General features: G+C 30.9%; 1 protein-coding gene across 1 annotated transcript in view; it reads left to right on the forward strand.

Annotated features, from left to right (window-relative positions):
• LOC142334177 (long-chain fatty acid transport protein 1-like) overlaps window positions 1–23,723 on the forward strand; it is a 194,267-nt gene that overhangs the window by 122,220 nt on the left and 48,324 nt on the right. Inside the window, exon 2 of the mRNA XM_075381986.1 lies at window positions 5,642–5,792. Coding sequence (XP_075238101.1) covers window positions 5,642–5,792 — 151 coding nt within the window. The remainder of the gene's footprint in view (window positions 1–5,641; window positions 5,793–23,723) is intronic.

Raw genomic sequence — 23,723 nt, forward strand, 5'->3', positions numbered from 1 at the left:
ACAAAAAGCATTCAACTGCACGTTCATTGAAATCATAGTATATATAAAAAAAAAGCAAAAGATCTATTAATAACTAATAATTATATGGAAAATATCATAAATAAAATATTTAAAAATACAATAAACACTAATGTAACAGCCAACCATCCTAATAAAAATAATAAGAGTAAGAATTAAGTTGCTTTACCATATGTCGTAGATCTGTCTGAAAAAATTTTTAATCTTTAAGAAAATTTTTAATTTTTAAGGATTAAGAAACATGTATGTTAATCTAATGTAAAAAAATCATATATTTATAATATAAATTTAGTTTTAATGAAAATAATGTTTAATGTTTCTAATTTTTGAGAAAATATGTCCATTGTAAAGGTTTCAATATACAGAAAATAGCAATCAGGCTATTATATAAAGAGATACATATAATTATCCAAAGATAAGATGAGTTGTGTGTGTGAGTAGGAGAATCTATTACAATAAGGGCGGGAAGTAAATATTTTTGTCTAAGATGGGTAGATCAGTTAATTTCTTAGTGTGCAAGAGAATTCTGTATGATGTGTGTATGAATGTTATTGTCACCTGAGGAATTTTTTTTTGTCATTTGACTGGTTTGATGCAGCTTTCCAAGATTCCCTATCTAGTGGTAGTCGTTTCATTTTGGTATACTCCCTACATCAAACCTTAACAATTTCTTTTACATATTCCAAACATAACCTGCCTGCACAATTTTTTGATGTCAGCTTGATTTGGTTTGAATAATTTTCTTATCCCTGGAAAAGGCCAATAAAATTTCTTTAAAATTGATTGATTGAGTGTATTTTATTTCCACATAGAATTTATCATGTAATAATGGGTCTTTAATATTTAGGAGCTGATAAAATAATCAGTTGCATGTAATTGATGATCACAAGGAAAAGAGTATCTTTAATTGGATGAAAAAATAAAAATTCATGAAAATTCTTATTATACTGTAGCATTCTATCAGTTTCTATAAAATTGTAGATCTCTTAAGTTTAACTACTTTAAAAGGATTAAAAGAGGCATTCAGAATGGGAATATTACCAGTTGTCTGAAACTGCTTATCATTACTGTAAGCTTTTGGTCTTTTTGGTTGATTACATTTTATCATTTATTACATTTTCTGGATATAATTTATTCCGAATACTGTGTGTATTTAGCGTAGTGTTTAACCTACCATCTGAAAGGTATAACTCCTAAAAATTTCATCTTTCCAATAAAAATATTTGCAACTTTTTTGTATAAGTATTTTATTCTCTTTAATTATTTAATTTGTAATTTCTATCTTGAAAAGCGATAACAATAAATTGTCTGTTTTGGCAAACTGCAGGGACTGTAGGCAAATAACATAAGCCACTAGTTTGAAATAAAGTAGCATTCTTAAAACTAACCAGTATTCAACGTAAATCTAACTTAGGAAATAAGAACTGAGGTAATTTAAACAGCTGCATATTTAGCAAAGTCAAAAGATAAAATACTGTTGCCAAGCCAACTGAATTGCTGATGTTGCTTGATTCTATAAAGGACAATTTTTTTTTACCACAGCAAGTGAGTGTTTTTAGCAAATGATATTACTTTAAAGAAAACAATTTTTACTTGTATTTTTTTCTAAGATACTTTGCTGCTGCAATAAATAATATTAAGCAATAAGTTTATGTGCCTCTTTCTGTCCTGAAACTTAGTTTTGTTTACTTACTCATATCAATAAGGAATGACTTGGTTTGCTTTTATCAAACATAACTTCTCTATATATTCAAATAATTGATTTATATGATTTTCAGAAGTCATCAGATGTCTAGTGGAGTTTATCTATTCAGACCTTTGAACAGTTCTGTCCCTTATTTGTATAATTAGTGTATCTGTAACTAAGTACATTTCTGAACCATCAAGACAGAGTGTATAACAAATTAGAATCTAACACAAGCTTAATGCTCAATAGTTAGCATCAAGGATCAATTAGCATTAAAATATAACTATGTAGGCCAGGTCTTAAAATTGCCTGTCTTCTGTAGGGAGGGCTAACTTTATGTACCATTTTCTCAAATTTAGGATTTAAAAATACCTTACATGGAAATTTTGAACTAATATTATATATAAAAATTTACAAAAAAATCATACAAATGACAAAGCACTTTTATTTAATAAATTGTTGTTTTTAAAGTTAAAGTGAAAACTTTACTTCCTTTCAAGTAACTATTTCTGTTGATCATAAATACCTGAGAATTTAAGAATTACGTTTATTGGATCGTAGTTTAGGAATGATTACTGTTATGTCGTGGAATAACTGACAGTATACATTTTTTATAAAAATAAATGTAAAATGGGATTTTTAACAATGAAATTCATAATAATTGTAATTATTATGTTTTTTTTAATTGCTATTGTTCTAATGAATTTATTTTTTTAAATTCAAACATATTGTTCTGGTTTCTATAAAACGGTGAAGTTTCAGTTTTCTACTTATAGGTTAATTATTGAGAATTTTACTGTTTAACATACAATACAATCATTTTAATTTCATATTAACTATTTACTGCTTTGTATATGTGCTGTAGGAAGTACAGACAATTGATGGGTCTGAAGGGAAAAATTGGGGTAAATACTTGCTGTTTATTCTTTCGTTTATTTATATTTAAATAACAAAATATTGCTTCTAATTATATCTGCTGAATTATTAAAGTTTTTTTTTTGTTTGGGGAGGGAAGTGTCTGTGTGTGTATGTGTGTGTGTATATATATATAAACAATTTTATTAAATATCAAGAATAATTTCAAAATTTTGAATGTAAAAAGTAGTATGTGTATGTATTTGTAATTCGTAATTTGAAAAATGTATTCAGTGTTAATAAGATTTAAAACTCAAAAGATAAATAAGTAAATACAAAAATGAAGAGATTTTTATAAAAGACTCAATTAAAAAACAATATTATTCATTTTTTTTAAAATTTTATTTATTTTTTGTATCAGGGTTTTCAAAATTACCAGAAAATATTTCAGCTGTTATTTTAGACTTTAATATAAGCAAAACAACATATGTTTGTATGTCTAGATATGCAAGACTACAAAGAATTGGAGTCAGAATAATTTTTTTTTTTAGATTTGCAATAAATTAACTTTGACAGATTGTCAAAAAACAAATAATTACAAAATAAAATTTATTGAAAATTGAATTCTAAAGAAATTTATGTGAAGATTTCCTAATTAACCACTGACAGAATTCTCTCCATTTACTATGACCTGGCAATAACATGTATTTTTTATGTGCTATGTGGAATGGGTAAAATTGTTGCTACTTGTAATCTTCATCATACTCATATTCTTATTTAAAAAAAAAATTAAATGACATGACAGGCCTCTAGTGCTTGTTTAGAATATAATTGTGTACCATGGATATTTCTTTTCCTGGAAGAATTTAAGTTCCTACCTGAATACATAATATTTATTTATATTCCAACAGCAATTATAATCCATTTGAGCTTGGGGTCACACAATGATTTTATTGGAACTGGACATGAGATGCCCAAGATAGAGGCCATGATTTATGTAGTACAACACTTAAAGTAGTAATAGATAGTTATTTTGAAAAATTGTCTTGTTCATTTATTGCTAAGAGAAGGATATAACATCAATGAAATTGCAATAAAACTAAAAAGAAACTTAAATTCAACCATAGTACAGTACTGGTTGGGGAAAATTGTACGTTTAAGGACGGTATTAATAATATTTTTAAATGATGAAGTTGGAGGGGCAAGGCTTAAACATTGAATTTAGTGAGTCTGTTCTCTTGTACCAATGAATTGCCCATGTCTACTACAGCAGTGGGTATTTGCACTATGAAAGAACTAGTGCTTACTCTAGGGAAAACGTGTTTTTTAAAGATCATTGAAAATATGAATACAAATACCAAAATATGGCCACCATTAAATGGTCGATGTTACATTTGTAACATCGATCCAATAATTTCTAATGAACAGCAGCTGAATAAGGAGCATACAGTTCTTCAGGAAATAGCAATTAATTTTAATTGCATCAAATGTTGATATGTATGAGTAATACTATAAGAGCTGTAAATGGGATCCCATATGTTGCCTGTAGAGAATATATGAGGGTTTATTAAAAACTCTTATACCATCTTTACGCCAGAGGCAAATAAGTGATGCGTTTCAACAGATACCAAATTTATATCGTTATAACTTTGTTCTCTTTCATCCAGAAGGTTCTGAGTTTGAATCCCAGTCATTTTCATGCAAGAAAAAATTACATATATTTCTGCCTGAAAGCTTATGTTATAAAAGACATAAAACATATACATAGCTAGAGCACACTGTTGGCACTCATTGCTATTAAAGAGTCCCAATAGTGTGCTCTAGCTATGTATATTTTTTCTATGTATTTTTATGTTTTTTCTGTGTCGTTTGTTTTTTTTTTGTATTTTTTTATGTTCCTTTTTTTATTGCTATACACAGTAGGTCTGAAAAATTTCGAACTAAATTTCTGTGGTGGATACACGTATCGCCATCTCTCGGTCAAACAAGGAACTATGTAATACAATGTCTGACGAATATATGTACAAAATTTCATCACGTTTCGTCAATCCAGTCTCGGGTTATATTCGGCCGCGTACATTGTATTCATGTGTCGTTGTGCCTCGCGACATGGAACAGAGAAGCGCGAAAAAATGTTGTGTTCGACTTCAAAAATCTTTCGTTGAAACTTATTCTATGATACAAAAAGCATTCGGTGATGAAGCTGCATCTTGTAATACAACATACACGTGGTGAAAGCGGTTTAAAGACGGTAGAGTGTCGTTGGATGACGAGGAAAAAAACGGGAGGCCGTGAACAGCTGTTTACGACAAAAACGTTACGAAAGTGCGCGCGCTCCTGCTCGAACAACCTCATCTTACCCTTCGGGCCATAGCAGAAGAGCTAAACATCGGTACATCGGTAAAGACGCGGTGCATACAATTCTAACAGAAAAAATGAACCGCCGAAAGGTGTGTGTGCTCTCGTTTCGTTCCACACTTCTTGAGCGAAGAACAAAAACAGATGCGTCTTTCTTGCGCTCAAGTCTTTGTTGTAAGTGACCCGGATTTTTTGTAGACAATTGTAACTGGGGATGCAAGCTGGTGCTTCAAGTATGATCCGCTAACGAAGTGTCAGTACACTACTTGGTTGAGTCCTGGAGCGCTAAGACCGGCGAAAGTTAGGCAGCAAAAATCAAGAGCGAAAACGATGTTGATTGCATTCTTCAACTCAAATGCCCTGATTCATCATTAATTTGTCCCAACCGGTCAAACCGTGAATTCTAAATTCTATGTGGAAGTAATGAAACGCCGTATGCGTCGCATTCGTCCGAGTACTGGGATCCGGGCAGTTGTTACTGCATGTAACTAGAGAAGGGTTCTATTTAAAAGGCTGATGTGAGTAAATTCGTTTAAATTAAAATTTGTATTTTTATGTAATTTAGTTCGCAAACTTTTCAGACATACTGTGTAAGTGTAATATAATCATTAAAATAGCTGAAAGTGACAAATGTTAAACCTTGACACTTTTGGGTAAAATCGATTTTTGTTATAAAATTAAAACTTTTTTCTGAATTTGTGTTTATTATTTTTTTGTTTACAGTGTTGTGATTTCATATTCCCAGTATATGTTTAAAATTAGAACATGGGAGTGGAAAGGGTGGACAACTGCCCAGGTTTTATTGGAAAATGTGAAGAAAAATCCTGATAAATGTGCTTTCATTCATCAAGATTCTAAATGGACTTTCCAACAGGTATGTAATAATTTTTATATGTGTAGTAAAGAACTACCTGCAAAGATCTATGGTTAAGGAAAGCCTCCTCTTTGTTTTCTTTACCTACTATTGCAAAAAATCAAACATATTTCCTTTCACGTTAATGTATATTCTATTATTCAATATTCTGCATATCTACCTTAATATCAACTACTTCCATGCACATTTCCTCAATCCATTCTACTATAAAAGCGAATAGGGGAAGAGAAGAGATTAAAATTTTCCCTTTTATGTTGTTCATTTAGATATTACTTTGCATAACTTGTTGAATGCAACATCACATTATGTTTATGCTAACAGTTCAAGAAGTCATTCATTGATTAAAGTCAATCATATATTACGATTACACAACTTTAAACATGGATAAATTGTTTTAATAAAGGTGTAAATTTTCAAATGCTAATGAATGAACTAGTTATTTCTTTTTTTTGTATTCAGTCATTTGACTGGTTTGATGCAGCTCTCCAAGATTCCCTATCTATGCTAGTCATTTCATTTCGGTAAACCCCCTAATCCTACATCCCTAACAATTTGTTTTACATATTCCAAACGTTGCCTGTCTGCACAATTATTTCTTTCTATCTGACCCTCTAATATTAAAGCGACTATTCCAGGATGCCTTAATATGTGGCCTATAAATCTGTCTCTTCTTTTAACTATATTTTTCTAAATGCTTTTTTCTTCATCGATTTGCTGAAACACCTCATAATTTGTCACTTTATCCAGCCGTCTGATTTTTAACATTCTCCTATAGCACCACATTTCAAAAGCTTCTAATCTTTTCTTCTCAGGTACTCCGATCGTCCAAGTTTCACTTCCATATAAAGCGACGCTCTAAACATATACTTTCAAAAATCTTTTCCTGACATTTAAATTAATTTTTGATGTAAAACCAAATTATATTTCTGACTGAAAGCTCATTTCGCCTGTGCTATTCAGCATTTTATATCACTCCTGCTTCGTCCATCTTTAGTAATTCTACTTCCCAAATAACAAAATTCTTCTACCTCCATAATCTTTTCTATTCCTATTTTAACATTCAGTGGTCCATCTTCATTATTTCTACTACATTTCATTACTTTTATTTTGTTCTTGTTTATTTTCATGCGGTAGTTCTTACATAGGACTTCATTCATGCCGTTCATTATTTCTTCTAAATCCTTTTTACTCTTAGCTAGAATTACTATATCGTCAACAAATCGTTGCATCTTTATCTTTTCACTTTGCACTGATACTCCGGATCTAAATTGTTCTTTAACATCATTAACTGCTAGTTCTATGTAAAGATTAAAAAGTAACAGGGATAGGGAACATCGTTGTCGGACTCCCTTTCTTATTATGGATTCTTTCTTATGTTCTTCAATTATTACTGTTGCTGTTTGGTTCCTGCAAATGTTAGCAATCGTTCTTCTATCTCTGTATTTGAACCCTAATTTTTTAAAATGCTGAACATTTTATTCCAGTCCACATTATCGAATGCCTTTTCTAGGTCTATAATTGCCAAGTATGATAGTTTGTTTTTCTTTAATCTTCCTTCTACTATTAATCTGAGGCCTAAAATTGCTTCCATCGTCCCTATACTTTTTCTGAAACCAAACTGGTCTTCTCCTAACACTTCATCCACTCTCCTCTCAATTCTTCTATACAGAATTCTAGTTAACCTAATTGTTCTGTATTCTTCACATTTATCTGCTCCTACTTTCTTTGGTATCATGACTATAACACTTTTTTTGAAGTCTGATGGAACTTCCCCTTTTTCATAATTATTACAATGATTCTATTGCTATGCATTTTGAAATACTCTACTCTTTACCCTGTCTTCTTGTTCATTACAAAACCTACTCCTGCCTGCCCAGTATTTGAAGCTGAGTTAATTATTCTAAAATCACTTGACCAAAAGTCATTTTCCTCTTCCCACCGAACCTCACTAATTCCTACTACATCTACATTTATCCTATCCATTTCCCTGTTTAAATTTTTTAACCTACCAACATTTTTTAGACTTCTAACATTCCATGCTCCGACTCATAGAATGTTATTTTTTAATTTTCTGGTGACCCCTTCCTTAGTAGTCCCCACTCGGAGATCTGAACGGGCGACTAGTTTACCTCCGGAATATTTTACTAAGAAAGGCACCTCCATCATTGCTATATGAAAATGCAGAGAGCTACATTTTCTTGGAAAAAAGCAGCTGTAGTTTTCCATTACTTTCAGCTGTGCACTACTCAGAGGACTGAGTAATGTTGATATGGCCGTTTAAGTTGTCCTGACCTACTCCCTTAAAAACCACTGAAAGAACTGCTGCCCTCTTTCAGGAATCATTCCTTAGTCTGGCTCTCAACAGATACCTCTCCCGATATGGTTGCACCTTCGGTCCAGTTACTCTGTATCACTGAGCACTCAAGCTCCTTCACCAACGGCAAGGTCTCATGATTCATAGAGGGAGACTAATTATTTACCCCTAAAATATTTTTATTTAATATCCGTAATAATATTTGCATCGTCAAACCAGATAACCAAACTTTTTTTTGCAAAAAAACACTATTTTCCCAAAGAAGATATATGTGGCTTTCTGTGTTTCTCTTGCCATCTTTAATAAATTACAATCAATTTAAAAGATTTTTACAGCAATTTAAGTGTAATGATTTTCTTTTTCCAGATACAATATTGATTTATTGATAAATAAAAAAAATTAATTCAAAAAAATTAAATCTTATATATTCTGTATCTTCTAACCTGTAAAAATAATATGCTCTAATAATTTCCTGTAATTTCTTCTAAATTTTTATTTCGTGTACCAATTTTATCCATTGTATCATCATTGCAAATTTGTAATCAAGTGGCTTTTTTTGACAAGTTGGCAGAAACTGATAAGTCAATTTGAAGCGAGTAATGAGTCTGTGATGTTTTGTAATATTTCATGTTTTCTTTTTTTTATGGGGAAAAAGCTGATATGAACAAAGTTTAATTTTTATTACACGTAGCAAAAGTAAACTGGTTAGTTCTTGAATGGTTTCATGTAATGATAAAAACATCTCCTGATAAATTCATAGAGTAAATTTTATTGCTTCAAGTTTTCTTTAGAGTAAGTAATCAGTGCATATAAACCAGGCTATGATAAGAAGACTGTATTTGAAAATACAGGTAAATTGTCAAGGGGTGGAGAATTTCTTCCATCATTTAGCTTGCACCATGTTCACTGATATTTTGATGACCCATTTTTATTTTTAATACCATGAAGAACATCTTTGGAGCCTAAAAATCAGTATCACACTTTGAACAGAATTCTTTGATACTATTTGGTGATAATAAAAGTATAGCAATCTAAAGTGGGTCGTCCAATAGGAAGTTGAAATATTTTGTAAATAAGAGAAACGATATTGTTATGAACATATGAAGAATAAAGACCAATGTGGACTGTATTTTTGAATTAGGTGAATAGTATTATCACCATTCTGTAATAGAGCCATTACAGAATGGGTCTTGACCAGAAGGTTCCCTCGCTAAAACATATTCCACGATATGTTTATATACTGGTATATTGTAATGTATCTAAGTATAAAACTTTTGCCCTATGGAGTTGTTATAATTTACATTATCCTTACTAATTAAAGACTGAATTTTAATCAATTATGCATGATTATGTATCATTATAGTATACATAAAAATATTTTTTTTTATATATTTATTTTTTCAAAATTACATTTTGTAAAATTAAAAAATTTTTTTCAAATTGTGTGGTATTGAAAAATTTTTTAATTTGGTTTTATTACTTCCTTCTTCACCAGGAAATAGAGTTACAATATTTTATTTTTACATAAAAAGTGTTAACAAAATAATCATTTATTTAGCAGTATATTTGAAAAGAGTTAAATATTTTAAAGTTTTATGACATTTAATGTGCAAGTTTAAATAAATAGCATTTTGTTTAAGAGGAATATGGTTTAAATATTTTTTAAATGTTAGAAATATTTTATTTTTCCATGTTAAACTTTCTTTTGAATTATGTTATTACAAAGTAACAAATGAAATAAAAAGAGTGATATAAAAAAAATAGCATGTCAAGTTTCCTTAATTCATCCTTATAAACAAAACAGTGTAGTTTAATTAAGACCCTATTTATGTCTCATTTGCTGAACATATCATTTTTTGAGGCACTAATATGTATTTCACTGAAATGCTCTGTGGCCCAAATTTATGTCTCGCTATTTTATTATAATTATGCTGAATTTAAGATTTTAAATAAAAAATGATTAGACTGAAAAGAAAAAGAAAATTAGAGGGAGATTAGTGTAGTAGTGCAATCAACTATAGCTGTTTTGGGAGTAGCAGTCAACCACCTATCAAGCTGGTATTAGATTTAATTTTAAGTAAACTTTGTAGTTGTTTAGTGGTTTTATTGTAATTCTGTTTTCCAATTTATTGTATATTTTGTTTGTTCATTTGAAAGCTATATAGCAACTTTCTTCTTAAATATGGAACAGATTTGTATGGCTGGTGATTGATATAAATTTGTGTTATTTCTTGTCATGTGCTTTTTTTCTATCATTGGTCATTAACCCATACAGATAGTGCAATATGTTGTTTACATTTTTTCCCCTTCAGTAATATATTTTCAAGATATTTTAAAAATATTTTGCAGGTGATTTAATTGATCACATTATATCAGTATAAAGGAAATAAGGCAATGTCACACATTCCTAATATTTATAAAAAATTTCACCCCAATTTAAATTTCACTGCAAAATATGTACACAAAATCAGTTATCTTTTGAGTTCACCCTATCCAAAGTAGGTAACACACACATTTTAAAAATATCAGGAATTCACTTCAAATGACATTTATCTGTAATACATATAACCACCACCTCTCACAGGTTAACTTATGCATGTTATATCAACTAATGTACATATCTTCTTCAACCAACATCTACAGTAAAGAGTTCAATGCAATAAAGCATTCAAAAGATGCTAATTAATAATAAAAAAATTCATTTAATTTAAATTTTAGTATAATGCATATTAAAATAAATACGTATGTACATCTACACTTGTAGGCAACATGCTGTGTATATAAATTATTAAACATTATTAAACAAAATTAAAACCAGACTTAATGATAGAAAATGTGTAACACTAACATAAGTCAACCAATAGTTATATAAAATTTTCACTGTTTTCAGGAAAATACAAATAATATATACTTTAAGGAATATATATCATCACAGTAATAACAATAACTGTGTCAATAACTTTACCAATCACCTTGTTCATAGGATGCACATACAAAGACATGCTCAACTGGTAAATTTTACATATAGCACATAAAAACAAGATCTCAACACACTTGAATAGTATAGAATTTACATTATGCAAATTTTTACAAAACAACATATTAAAATAAACACAAATAAATAGGAAATCACAAATATTATATCATTACATAGTTAAGGGTTTTCTTAAATGTTTTGCATGAACAGTCTATCAGAAATCCAATGAAGAAGATGCTGGTAATTATTTCCATTAATTTAAAAGTGAATCGTTTAAGTTTTTAATAGTTAAAAAAACCTCCTGGTAGATTTCCAAACTAAAACAACTGCAATCCCATGATGGTATGAAGTTATTATTTCCTGAAATGAGATAAAAAACTGTTCTTCTTTTGTCAGTCATTTATCATGAAAATCGAATAATGTTTCTTAAGTTTTAATTGAAATCTTATTTTTTATACTCAATCACCATCTTTTATGTGTTTATTTGGCTCTTTTTCATGTTAAAGATTGTAAATTTGACTTGTAATCAAAAATGGCACAAGAATTGTTCATAATTTTTTGGATCTGATACTAATAATCTTTAAAACTTTTATAACACTCACATCTTCATAAATATATATATTATATATATATATATATATATCAGACATATCTTTTTTTTAAAAGCTTAATTTTCATTTTATTAAAGAATATTTTAAAAACTTATTTCTTTCATTCTGAAAAACCTCTATTCTTGTAATTTTATTTAATTACGGAGGACGTTATTGTAACTTTATGATTAAGGTTTTTGTTTTATGTAAATATTTTGTTTGTCTTTATGTAGAAAGCTTTAATTACTTCTTTATTTTGAATTGTGTTTTAAATAAATAATCTCACATTACAACATTAAATGATAAATTACAGTATTTATATTTAGTAAAATAAAATTTATCCTACGTTAGTTTTATTATGTGAACTTTACAAGGTCATTTTAATAATGTGGATTTTTGTTTTCTTATAATTTCATTTACCTTAATAATTATCAAGATTATTATATTTATAATTTCTGTTATTATGCTTAGGAAGCATGTAATATCATTATGTAATACATCATATTTTTTTTTTATTTTAAGAACCACAGAAAGATTTCTTTTTTTTCTGCGCTCACAACAAATTATTATCATTGGCGCCCAGACACTGTATATAATAAATAAATAAATCGGTATTAAAAATTAATTATTAACAATTAAAAAACCACAGAAAGAGTAACAACAATATTTCAAAAGAAAATCTTTAAAAAAAAATATTGTTCATTCATGTAAGCATGTATTACCAACAATTCCAAGTATTATATAATTATTTTTTTTAATTTTCCTGTACTGCTTATAGTAGATCATTTTTTTAAGATTTGCCTAAAGCAGAACTTTGTGAATTTCCTTTTATATAAAAAGGTAATTTTTATTAGGTGATTTTTTTTATTTTAGTTTTTATTAACTTAGGTATGCACTTTTTTTAATTAATAATAAATAAATAACCAATTACTGTACTTTACTGAAATCAGAACATGTATTTTGATTTCATTTATGTTGAATGTGAAGTAACTGTTTTAGTGCAAGGCTGGGTTAGTGATAAAACCATTTTTGCCGTAGTTAATAAACTCATATCAAATCCAAACCGGACCTTTGGTTGGACCGAAAGCATTCTTATGTAATTACTTAATGCAACAATTGTGGCAAATTAAATGTCATTTGGAACACATGTTGCTTAATAGTTTATTATCACAAGGAAGAGATCTATATATTCGCTTAAGTTCAGTCAACAATAAGTATTACTTATATTAAGAAAAATATTACCATCACTTCTTTTCAAATACATGGCTTTGCCGATGCATCACTAAAGGGTTATGATAGTTGAATATAATTAGTCCTATGAAGAAATTTCATCCAACCTTCTCTGTTCAAAATCTAGAATATCATCACTCACCAAATTTTACTCCCGACCAGAGTTGCCAGTTTTTCGAAATGACATATCAGTGAGAAATGCTTAAGATAATACTGAATTGAAGGCACATGGCACACACACTGCAACATTTATTGTGAAACCTAACTATTATTGTAGTGTAGTTGAAGCGTTTCTAAGCTTCAATTCATAATACTGAAGGCACACAAAAGTTGAGAAGAAAATTTATAAAGGTTGAAATGAGATTAAATGATTGAAAGTAAGTCATTTTATTTTTTTAAATTAAGGTAAACTAGATCTTTTTATAAAATATGAACTATCACAACAATTTTTTTTTTCTCGAAAAAACTATTAGTGTGCGATTTGTGGACAATAGGGAATTGGTGATTACACATCGGGAATCGAGAAAATCCACCCGAAATCAGGACACCAGGCAACCGTGCTCCCAACATTGAAATTATGCGCTTATTTGCTACTAACATTTTTTCTGTTTAGCTTCCGAGAATCACAGTCGAGTATTACTTCAGAGGATGAAATGCATGTGTGTAAGTGAAGATCTTGCAGTCTCAGGTTGACCTGAGATGTGTGGTTAATTGAAACCCAACCACCAAAGAACACCGGTATCCACAACCTAGTATTCAAATCCGTATAAAAGTAACTGTCTTTACTAGTAACTGCCAATCGAATTTCAGAAATACAACAGTTTAATTTTAATGCCAAATAACATCACATTAATTCATGTGAAAATCCTGCAGATATTTTATCTTAAGGTTGTTTTCCTGAAAGGTTGCAAAAAATTAATTTATGGTGGCACAGGGCTTCATACTAATAACTACTCAAGTAATAACTACGAGTAATAACAAATTACTAATAACTTTTTTTATAATGAACTTATTCTACCATCTTTTTGTGATTTTGAAAAACGTAAAAATATTCAGCTCTTGTTTACTTACTACATTATCTAAAGACATTGCTGAAAACTTTTCGTCACTTTCTAAATTAATTTGAATCTAAATTAATTAATTTAATAACTAAATTAACTTAGTTATTGCTTTAGATTAATTCATAATGTTAAAATAAGCTTTGAAAGAATAATTGGCAAATTAAATTAACCAAAGAAATTAAAAAATTAAAAAAAATTTTAATTTTTTTTTTCAAACAACAATATTATCCCCTTCAAACTAGTTCCCTTGGGCAGCTATATACTAGCGGAGTCGTTGTTCCCATTCCTGGTAGCAGGGCTGGAAGGCTTCAACTGGTATGGCTTTTAACTGGTTGGTCACAGTCTTTCGAATGTTTCAAAATGACATCCTTTTAAGACATGTTTCAATTTCGGGACAAGGACTCAAATCAGATGAATAGGGGGGGTTGAGGAACCGTAGGAATGCGTTTTGAGGTCAAATATTCCCTGATGGAAATGGCCGTGTGACACGGGCCATTGTCATGATGAAGCATCCACTTGTTTGCAATGTCTGGTCTCACGCGAATCACTCTTTTCCTGAGCCTTCCAAGGACACCTTTGTAGAACACTTGGTTGACAGTTTGTCATGGAGGAACAAATTCTTTATGCACGATACCCCTACTGTCAAAAAAGCAAATCAGCACGGTTTTGATCTTTGTTTTGCTCATTCGACATTTTTTCGGTCGAGCAGATGACGGAGTGTGTCACTATTCGCTTTGCCGCTTTGTTTCAGGATCGTACTCAAATATCCAGGATTCAGCACCTGTGATCACACGATTGAAGAATTCTTGGTCATTGTGAATCCTCTCAAGAAGATCAACGCACACTTTTCTTCAATTGTCCTTCTGTTCCGTTGTGAGGTTTTTCGGCACCAATTTCACATGTCCAAATCGTCTGTCAAAATTTAATGTACGGTGTAAGTGTTTAAATTTAAATGTTCACTCATTATCCTTATTGCTAAACGATCTGATCGCACAAGAACCCTCACATGCTCAACGTTTTCGTCAGATTTTGAAGTTGAAGGTCTCCCTGAGCGAGGTTGATCTTCAACGTGTTGTCAGCCTTCCAAAAATGATTTGTGCTAGCGGAAAACTTATGCTCTTGATAAGCAATGCTCCCCATAGACCTGTTTCAACTTTTCAAAGGTTACACTCGCGGATGGCTTTAGTTTAACGCAAAACTTGATTGTACAACGTTGCTCTAAATTCCGATGCTCCATTTTCGTAACATACAACTTCACTGATGGCGCTGTCAAAAATAATGTATGTGTTGGCTGAACGGAGTTGAAACTCGTACTGAGCATGTGGAAGGGATGAACAAACCGGTCTAGCACAGATCGGTAGACACAGCGTTGTCAGATCGCTCGCAGTGTTACCAATCTCATTACTTTTCTCACATACCTCGTATTTTTAGTATTTTTACTTGAATCTCTACTTTTTCTCAACTAATATCCTAGTGGCTTTGTCATATGAGTAATAAATATTAAGATGACAAGCGATTAATACGCTTAGAACCATAAAATAAATAGTTTGATCTTATTGCAACGAAACCAAAATAATCAATGCAGGGAAAGTTGAGATGCACAGTTTCTTTGTACATGTATAGAATTTTCACGATTGTTGCCAAATTTTTGTGGATTTATATTGATTTATTTGTTATTAAATGATAATTCTGCATTCCTATGAATGGCCTTTATATATTATCTTTATTTAAAGCTGTGTCAGGTTTGTGCAATAAGAACAGTCCGGCTTATAATTCTAGAGGCAGTGTGTTTAATACAAATACACGATAACGTATACCAAATGGACCAGTAATTAGGTCGCCATATTTTTATATCGTTTTCTTAATACGTGTCTGCTTGGTTTAAAAAACGGTCAGCAATAACATCAGCTTACGCCATTGTAAAAGCAGCAGCAACTGTCATTGAGAGTGGTTACTAAGAGGACTGAAAACGCTTTTAAGTATATCTTTTTAAAAAAATTCTACAACTTGGTTCGGTGTGTTACAAAAGGTGTAATACCTATCATTGCCAAAATTCATAGACAACAAGATATAAAAAAAAAAGTCTGTATAATACAATCATTTTTGAAGTTAATAAATAGTTCATATTTTTTGGAAGATAAATTTATAAAAATTAAAAATCTGTGGAAGAATCGTTAAATTAAAATACAATTTTATTTTTTGCTTGATGATATCGCCATATAACTCTGAAGCTTGTGCTTGGGATATGGAAATGTAGCGTATGTAAAATGCCATGTCTGACTGGGATTGAAGCCAGGGCCTCCAGGTGAAAGGCCGAGACGCGACCACTCGCGCCACGGAGGCCGGCATTTAAATTGTATTTTATTGAAAATTTATTTAAAAACGATTTAATTAAAAATATATTAAGGGAATTAATTAAATGTGAACTGTTTGAATTGAGCCATTATTATTGGGAATATCAGAACATTTAATGAATTCTTCGTCAAGAATAATGATGGAGATAGTCCTTTTATATTTTTAGTGATTTCAGTTTAGTATTTTTATTTGGACCTCTAATTTTTCTCAACTGATGTTCTAGTGGCTTTAGTTTTATTCGAATTCTTAGTATGGCTGTATAGCCCTTGTGGGCTTTGACTTAATAATTTCTCCGAGCCTCCTTATTAGTCTCAATCACCTTCCACCTCTCTCAGTAGCATTGAAATCAGGTTTTCAATAATTCATCCGTATGCCTTTTTCTAGGACAACCCTTCTTTCTTCTTCCACATGGTCATTCCTTCTCTATTATATTGATCATCCTAGTAGCCTTCATTCTTTCAATATGGACATACAAACTTATTCTTTGATTTTTTATGAATCTGAAGATCTCTACTCTCTGTGGCAGTGTTGAGCTCATTATTATTCGATTTTTATACATTAAGTTATCACTAAAAAATAATTTTTTACAGGGAGTAACTTTTGAATAAATTTTTAAGTAATTAAAAAAAATAACAAAAAATAAGTTGACGTTTCAAGTTATGATGTAAGAGAATAACAATAAGCTGTACTTGGTCTTTTTAGTATTAGGTAAATTAAAAGTATACACATATTTTTAATTTATTACAATTTTTAAAACGATGTTTTGGCTTTTTTTGGAGTTGTTCATTAGAATGATTCGGGTGAATTGTTGAAAGTTGTCGCGTATTAGCGGTTTGATAAGGGCAGAAAAAAATTCTTACAAATACAATAAAAAATTCCTAAAAGAATCTTAAAAAAAATTCTTACTCATACAATCTAATTATTCTAAAATAACTTATGTACAAAATAAATAAATTGGAAGTCGCAAATACAATTCTGATTTTACTATATATTTTAAAATAGGTAATAAAAATTAAAACAAAATTAACAAGTGAGATGAGAATTACAAAATCAATTAGCTTTATACAAGAATTATTTGCTTTAATATTTACATAAAGGATTTAGCTTAGACTTTTATCGGTGAATAAATTATCTTGTGCCCTGTTCAAAAGCGCACTCTTCAAACAACTTCTCGTACGTAATCGCAGACTGGAACACTACCTTAAAACAAAATCTTATGACACACTCTTCGTTCGTATCCTCGACTGTTGTCGCACACTGTCCTCGCATTCATCGTATGCTGAATTCAAGTTCGGATCGGATCGAAAATGTATCGGGGGAATACTTATCCCCCTCTTATCGTAGATCCTGAACATCGGCCCCCTACTGCTGGGTCTTTCTAATTAAAGGGTGGGTATTTAATTATTTATCGGGGGATATATATTAATTTTAAGATGGGCGGAGATGGGGATTGCGATCCGTTCCTTGTAGATCGGCTTTTGAATGTTATTTTTTACTTGGGTTATTCCTCGGGAGATTAGCAAGATAGTTGGTTCTTTCTCCCGATAAGATTTCCCAGTCCGTACACTGAAGGCCTTTCGGTGCTATAGTACCTTTTGGTCTAATAGGAATGTGCCTGTTGGGACCCTAGTTATTGGAGGATGCAATTCACTCTTCACGGAGGGAGTTGCATGTGCTGTCGGTGGGCCAATAAAGATGATTGAAAGATGATGAAGATTCTTCTTTATCGTCTTAGTCATCTTCTTAATCATCCTTCTACAGCAGCTGAATCGGGGCTGAACCGAGTTCGCAATAGTGGGATGTTCGTCTTGCTTCTTTCTTCTTTTTGTCTGACTCTCCTTGTTTTTTGACTGTAAATATTTACTATCTTAATCTTAGAAAGACCTGAGAGACCTCCGAAGAGTATCACAGTAGAGCGTGCAGGCCTCTTCGTTCTATGTTTTCTCCGTCAAACGGCTGCTGGATTTCTTCCCCCGTCTTTGTCACTGTCTTCTGGCGATTTTTATTATTTTTATAGAATAAAGGATTGTGGGAAGGACTTAGAATTAATATTAAATTCATTCGCGTACGCCAGAGAGCAGCGATCACCTTGTGTGAACTGAAGTTCGCTGGTTCTCGACATTATTTATAACTCCAGGCCTATAATTATTTATAACTCCAGGGCTTGCCTTGTAGTAATAGCATCCGACCTACCCGTTTGTTCGTTCAAGTCTAATTATATTAGGTAGTTCATATCCACTGCTTGGAGAACCGGGCCCAGATGACTTTTCGTCAAAGTTCGCAGTTGTTCAGGGCCTAAAACATAGAAATTCAAACAATATTTAAGGAAGTTTGGCCAAGTAGCTTATGAATTTTGTATCAGCGGAGGTCCATGAGCTCGTTTGTTATCGTATTTTGTGTTCAACTGATTCTTTGGGGGGCTAAAACCTTATCACTCTGGAACTTCAAGACCAGAGGAAATCCAAAAATCCCCGTAAATCTTATTTACGGGGAGGCTTTGTAGTGTGAATCGCATGGCCAAACTGTGTAGCATATTTTCGATGATATTGCGTTGACTCTCATCGTTAGAATTGGGAATGCCTCTATTCCTCTGTAGATCAAAGGTACGTCATCACTGAATCTCTGGACTCAGCAATTCGCTTATTTGCAAAGCGATCAAGTGGCTTGGGAGATACGGTCTGAATAACTACAAACCTACCGAATCGGAACATCAGAATTATCAATTCCTGAGTTATTCTATATTTTTAATTCATTTATTTGTTAAGGCTTAGAGACGTGATTCAGTTTTAACACCTGATACATCTCTGACTAGGCTTATCAATCATATCCATTCTCTAATATTTTTATAATCAAATAACTTAGCTTTAGTAGTATTATAACTTATTTAACTATTTTTAAATTAGTTCAGGGGTGCATTTTTGAACAAATTCCGATTGTCGTTAGTTGACGCTGGGGAGAAGCGGTAGGAAAAGTGAAGTAAAACAATTCTTAACTAAAAGTTAAGGAGGAAATATTAATATCAAATAAATGGTGAGCCTCCGTGGTATGAGCGGCATTTTTGGATTGTTGATTTCAATTTTGACATTACTTTGTTTAACCTTTGTTTCCCTCAATATTAATAATAATAAAATTATTATTAATTTCATTAAGATGAGCATCTGTTGTGTAAAAGCGAACTGTTTTATATTACAAATTTACATACGTCACTGTACATGCAAGAATCGCATGTAATAACATAGTCTGTGGCGCAGTGACCCTGTTAAGTGGCTATATATTTTAGTTACGGTAGTATTAACTCGATTAAACTGGCTTTACAAGGGGACTGTTTTATCCCTGATTTCTTTTGTATATATATATATATATATATATTCTGTAACTAGACTGATCCATTTTGTTATAAGATATAAAGTAATTTTTAATATTATGGTGGTCTGTATAACTTGATTAGCCCCAATTTCACCGGTTTCACCTTTGAATATATTTTAATTAGATAAGCTTTTTTAAATCTCAAAATTATACTCTGACTAGTAGAAGTCTTTGTAACTGATTTGTAATTGTGCAAATTACTGATCAGTATGGTGGAAGAAATGCCTGTAAATCAATTACCAGTTTAAAAAATAACGTATAAGTGATGTTCTTTAATGCACTACTTCAAACTAATACAGTTAAACAATATTTTTACTCGTGTCTGCATGTTTAACACAGTACATCTTGGAGGCAGTAATGTAATTTAAATTTAAATTTTTACTTTATAGTGTAATTAAATTAATTATAATTTAAAATTAATTTTAATTGTTTTTTTCTGATTTATTAATGTTTAATTGCTGCCAGTGCTTGGTTCAGTCTTTTTTTGATGATTATTCTTTTTAAGTTAAATATTCTGCTTAAATGTTCAGGCCTTCCTTCTTAGTGGTGTAAATTTAACTTTAAAGAAAAGATTCTGTAGTAATATTACTATTCAGATCTAACAAAAAAGGTTTATATTATTCACAGAAGCAACTCAATGTTGTATGTCGTTGTTGACAGTAGTAAAATGAGCTACATATTTTTATGTATGATTTCTTTTTGTAAGGGAATTTTATTTATGTTTCGTATCTTTCAGATTAGTTAGTTTAAATAGTTAATATTTTAGTCATTTTATTTTACATTTTTTAATAAGATTGAGTTTTCTTATAATCTCATTGGTCTGTGGTAGGTATGTGACGTAAATTCGTAGTGTTGAAAAAAGCATGTTTTATTGTGTGAAGAATGCTGCGTTAAGTATCGATTGTAATTGAAATCATGTATTATAAAAGTGGTAATAATAATTTACTTGTATTAATTAAAAACTAATTACAAATCACGAATGAAATATTATCTTAACACTGCAGTCATGAAAGTGTCATTTGTTTTTGAACAACATACTTCAACACTAATTTTTTATGTGATCTCTTAATGAAATTTTTAACACATTAGAATTGGCCTGCCAGTCTGTAAAAATAAGCAGATTGTAAGCTGTCTGGGAAGCAGACAAAAACAAGGCAATTTTTATGCGTAATCTGCTGTGTTTCATACAAAATTTCTTCTGATGGATTTAAATTGTTAATAATGTATAAAAGAACCAGGTTTAATGGAGTAAAACACTTAATTTTTTCTATTGAGAGGTTTTTAAGATAACTATTCAAAAAAGAAACTTTCCGTTTTGTGATAAATACATTTTCTGATTACTTGTAGGAATAATAAAAGCGTCTTCAAATTAAAATAAGGTATAAGAAAATGTCTAATACCATTTTAAACAAACTAAAATTAAACACAATTATACAATAATCATAGGCAAATTCAATACATACCGGGTCAGCTACAGTATTTTTTTTCATATATTGTTTCAGTAATAATCTCTCATTTGTAAAATATTGTTTTTTACTACCAATATATGTTGAAGACATTGTGTTTTGTTTATTTTTTTTTGGGATCTTCTGCGATATTATGTGTCAATTGAATGAACAAATTCAGGTTGATAATAATCAAAACTGTATTGCCACCTTAGGAATATTTATTTATATACCTGTAGTATTTGTGGTAATATATTGCATTAGAGATGTTTCCGCTAAGTTTTAACCCTGCATGTATAAACTTAGCATATAACAATTATGTCTGTAAACTCTGTAATGGCTGCCATTCAAATGTGATTTGGTTTCATTATTTAAGTTTATGGAAAAAATTCATGAAACACAGTAAGCGAATATTATGAAAGAAAAACTGAGAGAAAAGTTTTCATTTTCTTTTACTACATAGAATAAAAAAACACTGACAAAAGAAAAGAAAAAGAGGTGGAGCTTAATATGCTGGTCTTTTCTTTTCTTTTTCCTGTTTAGCCTCCGGTAATTACTTTTCAGGTAATACTTCAGAGGATGAATGAGGATGATATGTATGAGTGTAAATGAAGTGTAGTCTTGTACAGTCTCAGTTCGACCATTCCTGAGATGTGTGGTTAGTTGAAACCCAACCACCAAAGAATACCGGTATCCACGATCTAACATTCAAATCCGTGTAAAAATAAATGACTTTACTAGGACTTAAACGCTGGAACTCTCGACTTCCAAATCAGCTGATTTAGGAAGACACGTTCAGTACTTACTAGACCTAGCCGATAGGTTTGATGCTGGTCTAGAAAGAACTTTCCAGTTATCTAATTTTAACCGTGCTAGAACTATTTCACAAATACCAGCAGCCATGCATTTCGATTGTACTTAAATCGGTACATTAAACATTTGTGTACATTTACAACTAGCAGACCCGACAATGCTTCGCTATTTCTAGATTTGAGTGTATATATATATATGTATATGTATATGTAGATTAAATGAACACAATTGAAAGTTTGATAAAACATTAACATTACGGAACTTCACAATATTTCACCTTTCCCTTTTTCCATTTTTCTTTCCCCTTTCCCACTCTTTCCCTTTCATTTCTCCTGTTTACCATCTTCCCGTTCCTTTCCCCCTTTATCCATTTTCATTTTAACATATTCCCTTGTCCCCTTTCTCCCCTTTTCCTTATTTCCTTTTTACTTTCCCCATTCCCCCTTTATTTTCCCACACTTTCCCCCTTCTATTTCCTTTTCCCTGGTTTTCTCTGTTTTCCATTTTCCCCTTCATTCCTTTTTACCTACTCTCTTACACCTTTTTCGATTTTTCCCTTTCTCCCTTTTTCCCCACGCGTAAATCGATTCATTAGTTTTTTTGTCTATAGCGTTTTATACAAAATGTGTAAATTACATTTACACATTTCTTTAAAATAAAAGCACACAAAATTTTATTTCATTAAAAATTTGATTTTTAATTTTTTTTTTGTTATTATTATTGAATTATTATTTATTGTAAATTTTTTTTTACAATGAGAAGTTAATGATTATTAATAAATCAATACATTTAAATTGAAAAAAAAAAGGAGATGAAGTCTGTTTCGAACCAGTGTACCTACCCCTAAGAACCAAATTTTCATTAATTAAAATTTTATTTGTCTATAACTTATGAAAATAAGTACCAGTTATGATATATCGCTGAAAAGCTCTCAATGAGGGCTTATCACTGCAGTTAAGAAAAAGTCCAAGATACTTTTTTTGGGGATTTGGGCCTTTTTGGGACTTTTGGTTCAGTTGATTGCAATAAAAAGGGCAAGTGTACAGTAGTAGTTTATTGTTGGCAAAGAGCTCTGAAAGTTTTTGTTTACGGTAAATTATCTTATCATTAGCACTTTTAACCATGCTGCAGTAGTTCTGAAAGCAATGTAATGTTTAATTCCACTTGATTTCTGCATTTTAGCAGAGGTGAATTGGTTGCTTAATCTGCAGTCTTTTGTGTATGTAATTAGAGAAGTCAAACATGCTCTAATGAATTCTGAATTACACTATACAAGGTTTCATTATTTGGATCATTTAAATTAACAATCTACTGTTCATTTTATTTTAGTGATTGAAGTAATAAATATCTATTTCTATAGTTTTGAAATTTAATTAATTTTTATTTTTTTAATTTATTACAATAAAAAATCAATCCTGAGGAGAGGTTTCTGTGAAAGTGCTGAACAGAAAAATAAAAAAAGTTAAAGCAAGTGGAAAAACTGTTTAACTATATTTTAATAAATATACAGTACTAGCCAACCTTCTTGCTAGAACTTGGAGCCTTAGTGCCCAGGTCAGCCCAGGTCGACCCAGGAGCCAACTCAGAGGGTCCTTGGGGCTATGGGGCTTACTCCAGGGCAGCAGAGTTCGCTTTGCTCACCATGTTGCAGGGGGATGGTGCCATGACAACCTGCAGAGCTCGCTTCGGTTGCCATTCTCATCTACCCAGAGGGCTCCACCCCCTGGACCCCTGCATTGTTCGTTATCTTTATGATTGTGAGAATAATACTGATAAATAA

This window comes from Lycorma delicatula, chromosome 1 (assembly GCF_047948215.1).
Source record: "Lycorma delicatula isolate Av1 chromosome 1, ASM4794821v1, whole genome shotgun sequence".
Taxonomy (NCBI): domain Eukaryota; kingdom Metazoa; phylum Arthropoda; class Insecta; order Hemiptera; family Fulgoridae; genus Lycorma; species Lycorma delicatula.